This window comes from Pyrgilauda ruficollis, unplaced genomic scaffold (genome assembly GCF_017590135.1).
Source record: "Pyrgilauda ruficollis isolate IOZ18807 unplaced genomic scaffold, ASM1759013v1 scaffold18, whole genome shotgun sequence".
NCBI classification, from domain to species: Eukaryota; Metazoa; Chordata; class Aves; order Passeriformes; family Passeridae; genus Pyrgilauda; species Pyrgilauda ruficollis.
The window spans coordinates 3,636,679-3,651,602 of NW_024516984.1; the positions used below are offsets into that span (position 1 = coordinate 3,636,679).

Genomic DNA, 14,924 nt, shown 5'->3' on the forward strand with positions numbered 1-14,924 from the left:
TTCAGTGCTGGTTACTCAGTTACATCAGCAAGGATATCCAGGAGCATCTTTCTTTGAGATACAGAAAAAAAATATGTGTTCTTTTCATTTTGTAGTCTACTACAAGTATGAAAAAATATTATGAGTATGAACATGAAAATTATTTTTTAAAAAGTAGCATCATAGCTGGCTGTACATGAGGCCCATACCAGGAATTCACAGTTCAGTTACGAATTTACACAGGACTGAAAGATGGTGACACCTGTTTCAGTTAGTAAAGACAATTTTGAAACTACAGGAATAAGCTTTTAATTTTTCTAGTAATTTCTCTTGAGAAGTGTGGGAAACTGGGAAAGTTTAAGTATTTGTCAAAATCTCATAGGTGGTAATTAATTTGAATCATTTGGCTGCTCTGCTGCAATTAATATATCCATTATAGACAGTAAATTCGTAAGGATTTTTACTGGGTTTTTTTGTTTGTTTGTTTTTTTTTAATACATGGGGCAGCAGGACTAGAATCCACATAGTCTGATTTTGTCACCAAGGTAACAAGGTAATCAGGGCTGAGCTACACTGTTCATGAAAGGAAGAAGGGCAAAGGAACAAAACTGTGTGCACTTTATTCTTCAAGGAAAAAAACACTTTAAATCATATTTCCAGTGAGGCTGATGCTTTTGTGAAATAATAGTCCAAAGACAGAATGGAATCAGAGGAGATGCATGAGGAAGCAGCATAAATTTCAGACTGTATTTTCATTTTGCCAACATATAAACCAAATGTAGGTTGTTGGAACCAAAACAACTATTTCAGTAGTTCATAACCTTCTGCCTATTCTACCTTTCAAAAGCAGCGGAGGAAACGTGCAAACCAAGCAAAGTGCACTCATTGTCCGATTTGCAGGCAATTATTCTTTAATGAGTTTGTGTGCTTCAAAAGTATAAACTAATCAGGAATTTTCAGATTTCAGCTAACTGATTGATGTGGTTCTTGTACTAAACCCCAACAGCTGAAAGGTACTAAAATGTCCATTCCCTTTGTATTACAAGCATATGTATCAAAGAAAGGAGCAGCAAGTTTTTCTACTAAGTTTTTACTACTTTCAGTCATCACTTAGCATAAAAACAGCAATCAATTTATTTTTTATGTAAGTCAATTTATTGGTTCTCTCAAGACATAAAAGCAGTTATTTCAAGTGCAGACAGCTAAACTTGTTTTATTATCTCAATAACAAGCAATTAAAACATCACAGTCAATGGCTTTTAGGTCAAAAGACTCAAACCCTTGTCTTAGTTACTTGTGTTAAAATTTTCTTATCACCAAGATCAACTGCATATGGATATGAGAAGAATTTTACATGTAAGACGCTAAGTACAGTAGAAAAAAATTGTTGCTTGTGAGCTTTCTGTAGTAACATTTTTATGTGTTGAGAAGATTTATAGATTCAAGAGTTTGAAGAAGGTCTAAGGGACTCCTAAAATCAATACCCTTGCAAGTGCTGCACTCATAATATCAAAAGCTGATCTTCTGGTAAAATTAAGCCAATGCCAAAACATTTGTAAACAGGATTCAATCAATACTTTAGCTTCTACTCACTTGAACTTAGCTTTTAAAAAGAAACTGCTTTATACTAAGCAAAATACAATCCTAATAAACTAAAATACTAACTTTCAATGGGAATCCAGTAATCCTTAGAACAATTCTAAATGAATAAAAAGGATCAAAATCAGCCCTCAGTTTAATTTCTGCATTCTCACTGAATTGTGCAGGTAATAACAGCAGAATTTGTCCTGTGTTGCCCATTCATTACTTCCCTGTTGGAGCACCATTTTTCTAATAAAGTGAAAGTGAAATCGTTAAGGAGAACTGGGAAATGCCTATTCCAGCCATTTGTAGTCCGGTTTTTCTCAGACTTTGACACTTGTAAATGCTGCTGTGAACATGTTTGTGGCAACATCTCCAGAACAACACCCACTGCTACCTACAGCAGCAGTTCCTATGAGTTACAGGAACAGAGAGAACCCAGAAGCTGCCTCTGCAGAGGGATTTATGCACCACCTTTGACCATCCAATCTCCTGTATGTCCAATACTGAATAATCACCTGGGAGTTGAATATAATGTAGATCTTTATTCACATGATCTGTGTGTGGGTTCAACCTAGATGGTACTTGTACACTGAAATTATAAAGTTTACATGAAGAAGGACAGGGGAAGTTGATACAGATGTTTCTGTCTGCCAGTGATTCTTGCTTGGATCATATTTGAAAGCTGATGTGTCTCCCCACAAAGGAACTGAACCAAACAGAATCCATTTATATTCTCCAGCTACACAGTCAAATAAACAAACACTTAGTTGACTTAATCTGGATTTTTCCCAAATGACACAAATGGATCATCCATATGCAACAAAATCCCTAACAGGCAAAACTATTAAAGTGTCAAATATAGAAAGCAGCCAGAGCATCAAAAATCCATCATTCTGGGAGATAACACAGAGCAGCACAAGAAAGGCACTTCTCCCTCAGCAATACTAAAGCTGGTATACTAAATACAAGGCAATATGATACCAGCAGGATTCTGTACTGGGTGGGTGAAGTAACAGCCACAGAGAAAGAAGAAAAGATCAACAATGGCAGCAGCAGGATAGGCTGAAGACAGCAAATGATGAAATGACTGCAAGGTCTCTTTTCTTCTTCACACAGAAACTGAGTATGCCTGATTTTACCCTCAGACCACTAATGTAATCTTGGATTAAAAAATATGAACAAGACAGGGAAGGGAACACCTGGTATGTTAAAAGGATACTTATTCTTTGGATGTCTCCTCTGAGGGTGGGGTGTCTGAGCAAGATCACAGTGTAGAGACAGACCTTTCCCTCCTGTTCATCTACCATTACTTCTACTTTCCTGAACTACTGGTTCATTTGTTTGCCTTACTATACTATATTTCCTTTGAATTTAATTTTAAATATTGAAACTGAGCCTATTTTTCTTACAAGACTACAAGGCAGAGAAGTGACCATAAATGCTGAGGCATTTGTGGTCAAGAATCATTACATTTGCTTCTTATGCTTAGTATTTCCATACAGTATTCTTCTGCCTTTAAAAACAGATTTACTTTTACCACTCAGAATTTCAAAGTGAGAAACACAGACCTGGATCCAGAGTAAAAGCAGTAGACAGCAAAAAACTAACTACACTTTCGTGATGTAGGGATTTTCTCACTCAGGTTCAGCAGAGTGAGACTTGAGATTTTACTTGAATGAGGCTCTCACTATCCTGCCCTTCAGAGGCTGCGGTGGGCGCCAGTTGTCAACTAGAGGGCTCACAGGCTCATTCTCAGCATTCTTGGAAAGGCTACGGAGCTTCGCCATCTGCAAGGAAGAAAAATTCAAGTGTCCATGTGGAAGCACTGTGGACCTTACTGCCTAGAACAAACTCTCAGATGAAAAAGGAATTTTCTTGTGTAGTGACAAGCGCACAATGACAATGAGATTACTAATAAAGTTTGCTGCAGCCCAGGAGCTTGCACTGTTTCTGTGGATCTTCACACTCTTCATTCACAGAACAGGTCATCATCTGATCCTTGCCTGGGCTTATTTTGGTTTTTTCTCTGATTCATGCCCACAGTGTGGAAAAAGAATAGGGCCTGCTCCCAGCTGGAGCTGGACAGCAGGCAAATACCTTGTGAAAACACAGCTATCTGTGAAGGAGGATCCAGACCTATGGCAGTGCAAGGCAGTGATAGAAAAATCTGGTGCAGAAGTTTGTGTTTTGATCTGTAAGGCAGAGATATGCCAACTGGATTATTAAGTTGAATCATGAATTCAGCACTCAGCTGCTGTTATTCAAATTAACCTAATTTCAGTGTTGATAATTGTTGTTAATTGTTACCCTGTCATCCAAATGCAAAATAAATCTATTTTTAAAACAGCCATTTCAGTAGAAAGGATATACCCTGACTTGTGTTGCTGAACCAGAAAGTGGTATAAATAGCAAAATTTTTGACACAAGAACTAAAAATGTCACCTTATCCAGAAAGGCTTTTTTTTTCTTCTGTAAATGCAAATTTGAGCTATGTGAATGCAAATGGTACATTAATTTGTATGAATGTTCAGGTTTTTAGGTTGTAGGTTGTTTGATCTTTCTCACTGACAGCTTTTAAGAAGTCAAGGTCTGGACCAGCGATTTCTTAAACCAGGAAACCAGCAAAACATTAGTTTCACTTTCCACTTAATTGTAAAGCATGTAGAATGAGGCTTCTGTGATGGCTGAATGTTGTGGCTCAGGGGCACTTCTGCCTTAGCAGGTTTTCTGGATGCCAAGAACACCACTGCTGTGGCTGTTCCAGGAAGTGTTCTGCAACAGCACCTGATTCTCAGGGTCAGTTTCACAGCCCATTTCAACACTCCATTCTTCAGGCAGTTTCTCACTGTCCACAGCTAAAGCTTTCCCTACCAAAAAGTGCAAGGTAACACAGGGCTTGCAAATCATCACCCTGACATACTGAGACACTGCTGAGAACTGGAAAAGGAGCAGCAGAGCTGCCTGGAGGTTACCTGGTCTGAGCTGACTTCAATTGGCTCCCGCAGGAGAATCCAAGTGATGCACTCCTCACAGGGGGGTGTGGTGAATGAACCGTGGTAGGTCCAGTAGTCACGAGATTTGGGGAAAAGAATTGAAGGATCAAAGTGCAGAAAAGGAGCCTCCTTTCCCTTAGGGAAACAAAAAAATTATCTGCAGTAACTCTAGAGATCTGCATCTTAAAAGTCATCAGTATCTATGTTATTATAAAAGGAGCAATTAAATACCAAGATTCATGCAAGAAATCAATCTCCTTTTCTTCCCGTCAAGCAATTTCCCAGCAACTAATAATAACTGACATTTTGATTACATTCATAAATTAAAAGAAGTTACAAACTGAATTGTGTGGGATTAAAGCAAACTCGTTTTTACATTTTTCTATTCTGGAATTATCAAAATTGTGTTTTATTTTGGGCCATTGGGATAAAAGTTAAAGCCTGTGGCACTGTTGGTACTGTTACCCTTTTTATCCAACAGGATAGTGGCCAGGCATTTATCCAAGATTCATTACAGTCTTCTCTTCTAGCTGGAGGAATTTAAATCTGCACCTCTCCTCTCTCCTCCCAAAATTTTGCTCTAATCATATATTCATGGTGACACTCTCAGTCTTTTTTGGTGCTATTACACTTAGTAAAAAATTAAAATATTTCCTGTAGGAGTACTGGATCCTATATATCTTACAATTCGAGGTGATTACCACCAGGCAAGGGAGAAAGCAGACATCAGACAACATTTCCTGCTAAGTCTGCCACCAAATAGGATAGTAACTCCACAGGACTGTGATGAGTATTCCTTGTTCCCTCTGGGCAAAACTAACTGAGGAAATGCAGTTCACTTCTCTATTGATATTTTGGGTACAGTTCTGGGAAGGAAGATATATTATTCCTATTTTCTTCTTCTATCATGGAGAATCTTCTCTAGATTAGAACAAAGTGAGTGGCAGAAGCTGAAATTGTTTCCATGCATCATTGCACAAATTAAGAGTAGAAAGAGTGACTCTAATTGTATCGTCCTGAAAACATTATCCTGTAAGTTCAATATGAATTTGCAAATAAATTCACAAAATTTTTCAGTAAATACAGTACAGTGACCAACTCCTCCGCCTGTTATGCATCAGAGCAATTGAAACTGAACCAACGATACTGCCCATTAATCTTTCTGAAAAATAAGTAGTCTTGGGAAAATGTCTGTGACAACAGAAAAGAAATAAGAGATAAAATACAACATGTGGTTCTTTGCATATGCACTTAAATTTCTCTGCTTTACTTCAACTGTTGCTTTTTCCAGAACTGCTACATGTAAATGGCCAAAAGCATGATATAGTCATGATGAGAGAAAGCCATAAAAAGAGATACCATTGACACATCGAGGCGGGCGCGTGGACAGGGTGAAAAAAATAACCTTCAGTTGCCTCAGCAGAAACAACTTAATTGCATTTGAAAACTGAGATGAAAAAATAAAATTAATATGACTCTTACAAAGGAGAGAAGAGCTGTCAGTCTCAGACCTGCACATCAATGGCAGTACACACATACATTAAATGCAAGGAATTCTGGCAAATTTGTAAGAAAATACCTACAAATTTGGTGATCTGGTGGCATGTTCAAGGTGAAATAATAAAAAAAAACCCAAACCAGAAACAACAATTTTAGCATTATTAGAATCAGAAAGTTTATCATGAAGTAGAATTGATATAGTATACCTAGAGATTAAGCTTATTGTAAATGATAATGCTAAATTACAATAGATGCAATATTGCAGTTCTCTGCAAATAACTCCCTTCAGCAGCTCTATCTATGTAAGAGGAATGGATTGGTGCCTTAGATCATTAATTTAACTGAAAAACAGTTTTGAATATATTTGCAATGCTATTTGTGCTAGTATCATAGGAAGAGAGGACTGATGCAGAAACTGTACCATGTAGTTCCTGTTATAAATACAGTTCCTTCTTAAAACAAATAACATTTTTAATCTCCCTTACACTGACTGGGAGCCTGCTCTATAATTGCTACTAGTTTCTTGTTATTTTAGGCTAACTAAATTTCTGACTCTGCTATATGCATTTCTTTTGGCCACTGTTGTCATCAAATTCAAAAAGTTTTTCATTTCTTCTTGGTATTGGCCCACTGGCTATTTTTTACAGAGCAGGACCAACTACACTATCAATTGTGTAGGCGAGGATTGATTAAAAAAATGGTCTTCAACAAGAATACTTGCAGGAGTGAGGAGTTAAATATTTAATTAAGCAAAAGAAAATATCCTGCTCCACAGTCCAAAGTATCATCTCTGGTGCTACGGTTTGGCATCAAAATTATGCCAAAATATAAATCTGAACTACTGATTCCTGCTTCTGTGGCTTTCCAGCTACATTATATCACAAAAAGTTGTTTTGATACCTTGGTCTTAATGTTTTCAATTTCTTCAAGAATTCTCTTCATCTCTGGTTTGGGAGTTTGCCCAACCTATAATGCAAAGCACAAATACTGTATGTTTTTTATACTGTATCTTTTTCATCATGTTCCACAGTATTTGAAATAAATTCAGCACATCCCATCTGTCACATTAGGCAACAGCAGTTTCAGAGAATCCAGTAGGGACTGACAGGAAATTATGGGTGTTCAGAGAACATCCAAAATAGCAGACTCCAGTAGCTGGCTTTGCAATTTGAACATGTGTTGAAGGACCCTAGAAGGCACCACGCCTGTCTGAGGAATGGACTGCACACTCAGTGTCACTACACGGGGCTTAGCCCTTGGCTCCTGCTTCAAAAGCAACACACAGCCACTGTGGGACGTCTGAGCACTTGACAAAGTCTTGAGGGCCTGAAGGGCTGTAGTTCCTGCAGATACTTCATTCTGCAGCACACACACAGTCAGATCAGACTTGATGCAAGACATGTGATGGATTCATGTCTAGATGACCTCAAGCTACGGGGTAACTTTATTGCTTGTGCTCATGACGTTTAGCACTTCCAAAAGCTTTGACATCCCAGAAGAGTAAAGGCAGTATGAGTAAGCTGTACTGTTATTGCCATGTCTTGTTCCAAAATAGATTAACTTCAATTCCCCAGAAAATAATTCAATCCTGTTTTAGCAGTATTCCAAACCCCAGTAATGGAACATGATAAATTCAGAGAAAAACAACAGCTCCTTCATCAAAGAGCATGAAGGAAACAGGGAAAGAGGGCCAGAGAAGACAATAATACTACTTATTTTTCTAGACCTTTCAGCTGACCTTAGCATGGTTAATAGGAATATAGTGGTATGCTTTGTAAGTTGTGCTTGACAACATAAAACTTTAGCCTAAAATAGACCAAAAGGAATGACAAAAGAAGAATAATTGAAGGACATAGTCATAGGGGAGATTCTGGACAGGTGCTGACCTTCAATTTCGATTAACCAGAAGAGAAAAGGTCAGGTTGGCTCACAGTGTAATAGAATTAAAATGACACTGCATCTAGTCTGTCCAGGGACACTGTGGCAAAATTAATTACATCCACTTGCTCTTGCTTGTACAAATGCCACTTACTAGTGATAAAACAATAAAAGGACACCTATTCCCTGATGGTGTATTCAAGCTGAAATGCCCACCTGCAGCTAAAAGGACTGAAGTTTCTGTACTTCACTATTAGGCTGGGTGCCCATTAGCATTTCTCAGTGTTCTAGACCACATGCATATCTGATACAAGGATTACTTTATTTCTGTTGAATTTATAAAAAATCAATCTGAAAATACTGGTATAATATTATTTTGTTTAAAATTTTCTGTATTTCAAGGTTAAAATGTTGAGTGGTCTTATTTTACCATCAATTCTTTCTTTTTGGAGTAGGGTCTTTGAACTCATTTTGATTCCCAGCTTGTATGGGAATCAATGAGAGACCAGAGAAGGGAATCAGTCAACATAACCTTGCTGACAGGGAGATACAACACCTGCTAGCAGACAAAAGAAACAAAAAATAAGAGGAAACACGCAGCCTATGCAGACCCTCCTCCTCACCCAGTGCACACCACAGGAAAGGGCTGCAGTGCAGGAAAAAAACAATGGTAACTTTTCCCCTGGCACTAGAAAAAGAGGAAAATACAAAAAAAAATTACAAAGATTGAATATTTGCCACTTACTTTCAGAAAAATGCCCACAACAGCTACACCATCAGGTTGTTTTAAAGCTCCAGCAAAATTACCATGTTTCGGATTCCAGTGCACCATGTGTAACTAAAATCATAATTAAAAATCAATTAACTAAAAATCAACTAAAGCTCAGTTATAAATACAAGAAATTGTCAACAGCACAATCTTCACTTTAAATTAAATTAAGATTCCAGTACAGAGTAAGTAAAGGAATGGACATGAAAAAGAAAACTCTACGTAAGTATTTCTTACTGCTGTTCCCATGCTTTTATATGCTCATGCTTTCCATAAAGCATTGCTTTGCATCTAATTGAAGCATAGAAAAAAGAAAATTGAGTTTACCACGCGATATCAGACAATGCAACTATAAATAGTTTAATGCAAGCACCTGACATGCACACATGCAGTGCATAAAACACCTACTGACACGCACTCCATCTCAAGTACATTTTTGTATCTTCAGGTTATGCAGATGTCAGCTCAGGGATTTACACTGCGTTGTATGTAATGCATAGGTTATTGGTTTGTACCTCTTACTACTCTCAGCACATTGTACTGGGAGGGAGTGGGGATATAATCTGACATTTCTTTCTCATATCTACTGTAGGATATAATCTGACATTTTTTCTCATCTACTTTCAACAATGCTGTATTTTCAGGATATATTTCAAATTTTTCAAAAATATTTGAAAAATATTTTCAAAAAATATTTCAAAAAATCCCTGTCCAGAAAATCTCTAGCTCATACATATAGCTACAAATGCTGCAACCAGCAGTGTGCAATCTCAGATTAAGGAGCATTGAAACACAGTTATAGCAGGGAGAAAAAGTTTTTTAAAAAGTTTATTTTAAATAAGAGAAAAAAATTTGTCTTGAATATGATTGAATCTATTGTTCTCTGTTTCTTTTCTCTTGAGGAAAAGGATTTTAATGCTAAAGATGAAGCTGGAGCAACCATATATCTTTGGTCGCAATATAGCTAAAGTACATATATTCCAGGCTTTCTTCTCCCATCAGTGAGTACTGCTAACAAAAGTAACATAAAAACTCTGTGCTTGAACTAGCCAAGAAATAGTTTGAGGAAGCAGATTGTTTTCTCTTTAGCTGACCACAGAAAGCAGTATACTAGCAAAGATTAGCTGTGGTTAAGGAACAGGAAAAAAAATCCTAAGCCATCACCCACAGTCCTCTCTGCAATGTCTGTGCACATTGACCCTGAAAATATCTGCCTCAGTTTTGTCCTGTGAGAGGTGGGCAAAGCTTCTCCAAGCTCTGGGCCTTGAGAGTGTAGGTGGAAGACAGGAAAACACTACGGCAGGGGTTTTGTGGGCATAGGTATGTATTTTGAGTCTATTCTCAAATAAGGCAGAGGAAGGAGGCAGCCTTTGCTAGAAATTCTCTACCATCAATAGTTAATTCACTTCCATTTAGGACCTGAAAAAGTCTTCGGGGTCTAAGGCATTAATGAATTTTAACAAACTAGGACAACAGCCACCCTAAAAAATAAAACCAAAAAAACCCAAGAAACACACAAACAAGGAAAACCCAAACATTATATTTTCTGTGGTTCCTGAAAATAAACCCAGCTATTTTAAAGCAGAGATGTTCAGAAACTAAAACATACTTTGAATCAGTTTCAAGATGGATCTAATTTTGAACATGAGCTTATCAAATGTGCTTTTAGTGAGTTTCTCTATTCTTTTTGAAACTAACTTGGTAACTCAAGCTATACCAGAAATGACTAAAAGCCAAAAAAATTTCAGCAGCTTTTCCTATTTGGAAATAACAGATTGCTTTGTCGCAAATATTTTTGAAACATTCTAAGATACCAGCAAAAAAACTCTGGCGTGAAGAAATCGGTGTTAATAGATACTCTCGGGGATACATTTGCTGCGACTTATCCCACTGCATGTTAAGCAGTATCCACAAGTTTCACAGGCGGAGAAAAATCAGGAGCTAAACACTTCCAAGAGGGAGAATGGTTAATGCGTTCAGATAAAAAAACCCAGTGAAATTCCAGCACTGAGGGCTGCTGTAGACAGCCCGTCCTACCTCTGCCGCGTACTTGATGCCGTCGATGACGTGCTCGGAGCCGTGCTGGTCGCAGGAGCCCCAGTGCAGGTGCAGCTGGCGCAGGCGGTAGGCACCGCTCAGCGGGCCGCCCCTCAGCACTGCGGGGACACGGCGTCAGCCCCGCCACCGCCACCGCCACCGCACCACGGCCACCGCACCACGGCCCCCGCCACCGCCACCGCCCCGCGGGGACGCGCCGCAGCTCCCCGCCTGCAGCCGGCCCACCGCCGGTTTACGTGGCTGCGGCTAAATCCTGTTGTCGGGAGTTCTGTTTGATGGGAAAACTGTGGAGGGTGCTGTGCGTCAAGCACAGAGTCAAACCCCAGCTGCCCAACTTTCCCTTTTTTCCTGGCAAGTGGACACACTACAGTTCCTTCTATGGAGGGAGAAGGGGGGTGTTCACTGGTGATTCTTGTCAAGAAAGGGTCTTTTTAAAAAAGACTGGGGTTAGGGCTGTTAAATTAACCACAAGATGCTTCAAAAAGTACCTCCAGTCCTTGACTGGCATACCTTTTACAGGTCACTTTGTGCTGTCCAAGGCATATCCATTAAAGCCTTCTAATAAATACCTACTTTATTCTTTAGCTCCATCTAGTCTCTGTTCCAGCTCAGCCTTCACAAGGCATCAAGGTAACTAAACAACGGTTACGGATAGTTAGCTGCTTCTAAAAAACGTATTTAAAATTTTAAAATTATCTATTTCTTGGAAGCGAGGGAAGACAATAAAGTTTAGGTCAAGTGAGTTAAAAAATTGTTCTTGAGCCACCAACAAGGGAAACTAAGAACCTGTTACTTCTGCTGTGCTTAGCCAAATAATGCTCACCATGCATCAATCTGACAGTTGACATCAGCTCTGACTTTCAAAACATCACACCTGCTCTTTCAGCCTGGAGATTCTTTTAAGCAGGGACTGCTTAGAGGATAAGCTCTCAAATGTATTTTTCATTCATTACCTAAGGTTGGAATGAGTCGTGTTTCCTTACACAGAAAGCTGATAATGTAGTTCACGACTGCAGTGCCAGAAGACCTTGTTTAAATAGCATTCAAGTTCGAGCTTCTACCAATAGCTTTGAAGTTCAAAGTTAACATTGAAATCCTCTTTTGCCCAATGGTCTCAAATGAATTCTTGATATCCTACAAGTTGGAATACATACGCAGAGCAAGAGGTTTAACTTTGCAGTTTCTCTTTTTAGTTGGTAGGTGTCACAACCATCAAGGGGAGGGCCAGGAAAAAAAGCACTGTTGAGACTTAAGCATGTAGTTACTCTTACTTCTTTACTTTGTTCATACATAAATAATCATAAATCAGTATGGTACTGAGTAATATTGAGCAAGCCTTCTGTAGAAGCCTTCAATGGAATTTTTTCTTTGTTCTTCTTCACCTTCAAACATAGGACAAAAAAGGCATAGAATTTAAGGCCCAACTCCTCAAAAGTATTTGGTTGCCATTTCACACTGGAATCAATGGGAGGCAGGAGTTGAATTTATGTGATCTACCTATGTTTACAAGCTGAATCAGTGTCAGATTTGGAAATTATTTACCACTAATCTCTTACAGGTTGCCCTTTCCAGAGCTAAAATCCTGTGAAGCACTTGAAAACAGCACTTCATAACAGCATACAAATCTCTCTAGCATAAAACCAAATCTTTTTAGCATTCAAATTTTTCCACGTGTTTGGAAAAAAATCATAGTCAACTATGTTTCTTTTTCCAATTAAAATGGAATCTGTGACTATTACTTATCCTCATCTCTTAGCACAGCAGAAGCCAACATATGAAGGTAAGAAAATGTCTACAAAATTCTTCCTCATGGTCTTTCAGAACTGTCAAGCATTGCATTTGATTCTGATCAGACACGTGCCTACGAAACACTTGAGTCCTAAATTACTGTCCAGCATCCTGCAGAAAGTAAGGGCAGCCAGGAGTGACTGCACACACTGAAACAACAGAGGTGATTGGGAGGGGAGAGACAGGGAGGAAATGGAAGGAAGATGATTTAGAGGAAGCGCTGCATCAAGGGCTGCATTTGGTTTGGCCAAATTGGAGGCAGACAACTTCTTGAGCAGCCTAAAACATTTCAGCCTTTAGGAAGCTGTAAAGAAGACAGAACAGAATGACCATGTGAAAATGTTTGTTACCAATTTCCTTCCCATGCTTTCAGTCATGGCATTCATTTTTGCAGAGCTTTTGAAAGAGCATTCTGGCTTTTAAACAGAACTTGTTACAAGTGCAGGTAGTGATAGGGCAAGGGAGAATGTCTTCAAACTGAAAGGGAGTATGGTTACATTGGATATTAGGAAGAAAATTTTTACTGTGAGGTTGATGAGGTACTGGAACAGGTTGCATGAAGGAGATGTGAATGCTCCATCCCTGGAAATGTTCAAGGCCAGGCTGGATGCATCTTTAGGAACCTGGTCTAGTGGAAGGTGTTGATGAGGGTATGGTTGGAACTAGATGGTCGTTAAGGTCGCTTCCAATCCTGACCATTCTGTGTTTCTATGTTAATAAAAGTGCAATTTATGAGACCACTTTGTAGAAACTGTGGTAATGAATACTAAAGGACCATAAAAATTCATAACTTAGGGACAGTCCTCATCCTAAATAGTTGAGATTCCATCTGAGAGACGTGGAACAATAACAAGTAGTTGTAATGATAAATAAAGAAATCCAGGAAACAAGGGCTCATCAAGATAAGCAGGAAAGTGATCTTTCAAGGTACTGTGAATATATTTCATTCGTGATATAGAACAAAATCTCAGTACAAGTGCCATCAAAACAGATGCACAGAAATACAAAGGAAAGTAACTGTTTTCCATTAATTAGATTGCTTTCCTTCTTGATGACGCACCAATCAATACTGCATGCTTTTGAGATGTCTTTGCATATATGATATTGTGAATTTATTATTCATTTTGACAGTTGTTGCCTATCTGCATGCAGAGCTATACATATAGACCTCTGCAATCAAGTTGTGAACAATTTAATTTAGAGCTACGAGATTGCTCACTCTCAATTAAACAACAAAGCCATTTCGTAGTTTTCCAGAAACTATAAAATGCTATTTACATAAATGCTTTTTCATAACTTTTTCGGGCTCTGAATACCTGAAGAATTACCATGCAGAAGAAATCAAGATCACAGTCAGCAGAAATGTATATACAAGTTTTTGGTTTCCAAAGTGCCTCAGATAATTCTAAACCCCTCTGGGCACCACTCTTGTCCCTTACACAAACCCTGAAGATGTGGTGTCTGTGTTGAAGGAGGTGACATAGGGAGAAGTCCACCATCCAGCTGAGTCTGTATTTCAGGGGTTCCCCTGCAGCTAACAGCCTTCCTGTCCCACTTCTGATCCACCAGAATAAACTCCCAGATCACCTTTTTCACGTTCCCAAGTGACTTTTCTCTGCTGGCCTGCACAGGCTAGATACTAAAGGATGCTTTTTGATACCCGGCGCTTGCAAACTTTGATTCCTAACAACCCTCAAAAAATACAAACCGACCTGATCGATCAAAAGTGTCGTCGAAGACGACGCGGCAGGTGCGCCCGTTGTTCAGGATGGTTTTCGCTGCCCCGGGGTCATAGCTGGCGTGCCAGGCGGCGAGAGAGGAATCGTGCTGCACGTCCTTGCTGTTGATCTCAATGGGCGACTGCTTGTCGCCCTTGGCCAGGGGGTAGTTTTCGTGCCAGCGCTCGGGTCCTGAGGGACAAAGAAAAAGACACGTCGCCCCCGCTCAGCCGGGCTCCTGCCGGCCCCGCGGGGGCCCCGAGCCCGCTCACCGTTGTCGCTGTCGTAGCCCCACACGGACTGGGCCATGGCGCCGCTGCCCGCGCCCCGTCCCGCGGCGGTGGTCCCCTCCCTCCCGGCCCGGGGGGTTTTTATAGAGCGCCGCGGCTTCGCGTCCTCCCCGCTGGGCTGGGCAGGGCCGGGCTGGGGGCGGCCGCGGGGCAGAGCCGCGTTCTCCCCCGCAGGAGACAGGGGCCTGCCGGCGGGACCCCGCGGCTCCCTCCATCCCCGTCCCGCTCAGCCCGGGAGCACAGGGTGCCACGGCGCGGGCGGGCCGGCGGGAGAGCCCCGCAGCCCCCGGGGCCCTGGGTCCGGCTCGGGTGAGGAGAGGCTGCCTGGAGCGTCCAGCGGCTGCTCCGGCTCCGGGAGCGGACGGAG

At 40.2% G+C, this 14,924-nt stretch overlaps 1 protein-coding gene across 1 annotated transcript; it reads right to left on the reverse strand.

Annotated features, from left to right (window-relative positions):
- Window positions 1-1,134: 1,134 nt before the first annotated feature.
- Window positions 1,135-14,610, reverse strand: LOC121352011 (carbonic anhydrase 3-like). Its single transcript, XM_041464535.1, has 7 exons — window positions 14,540-14,610; window positions 14,262-14,459; window positions 10,741-10,859; window positions 8,680-8,772; window positions 6,957-7,022; window positions 4,536-4,691; window positions 1,135-3,350 (listed from the first exon to the last, which is right to left on the reverse strand). Exons 1-7 carry the CDS (start codon window positions 14,574-14,576, stop codon window positions 3,231-3,233), a joined length of 789 nt encoding a protein of 262 aa, XP_041320469.1. The 5' UTR covers window positions 14,577-14,610; the 3' UTR covers window positions 1,135-3,230.
- Window positions 14,611-14,924: the final 314 nt, after the last annotated feature.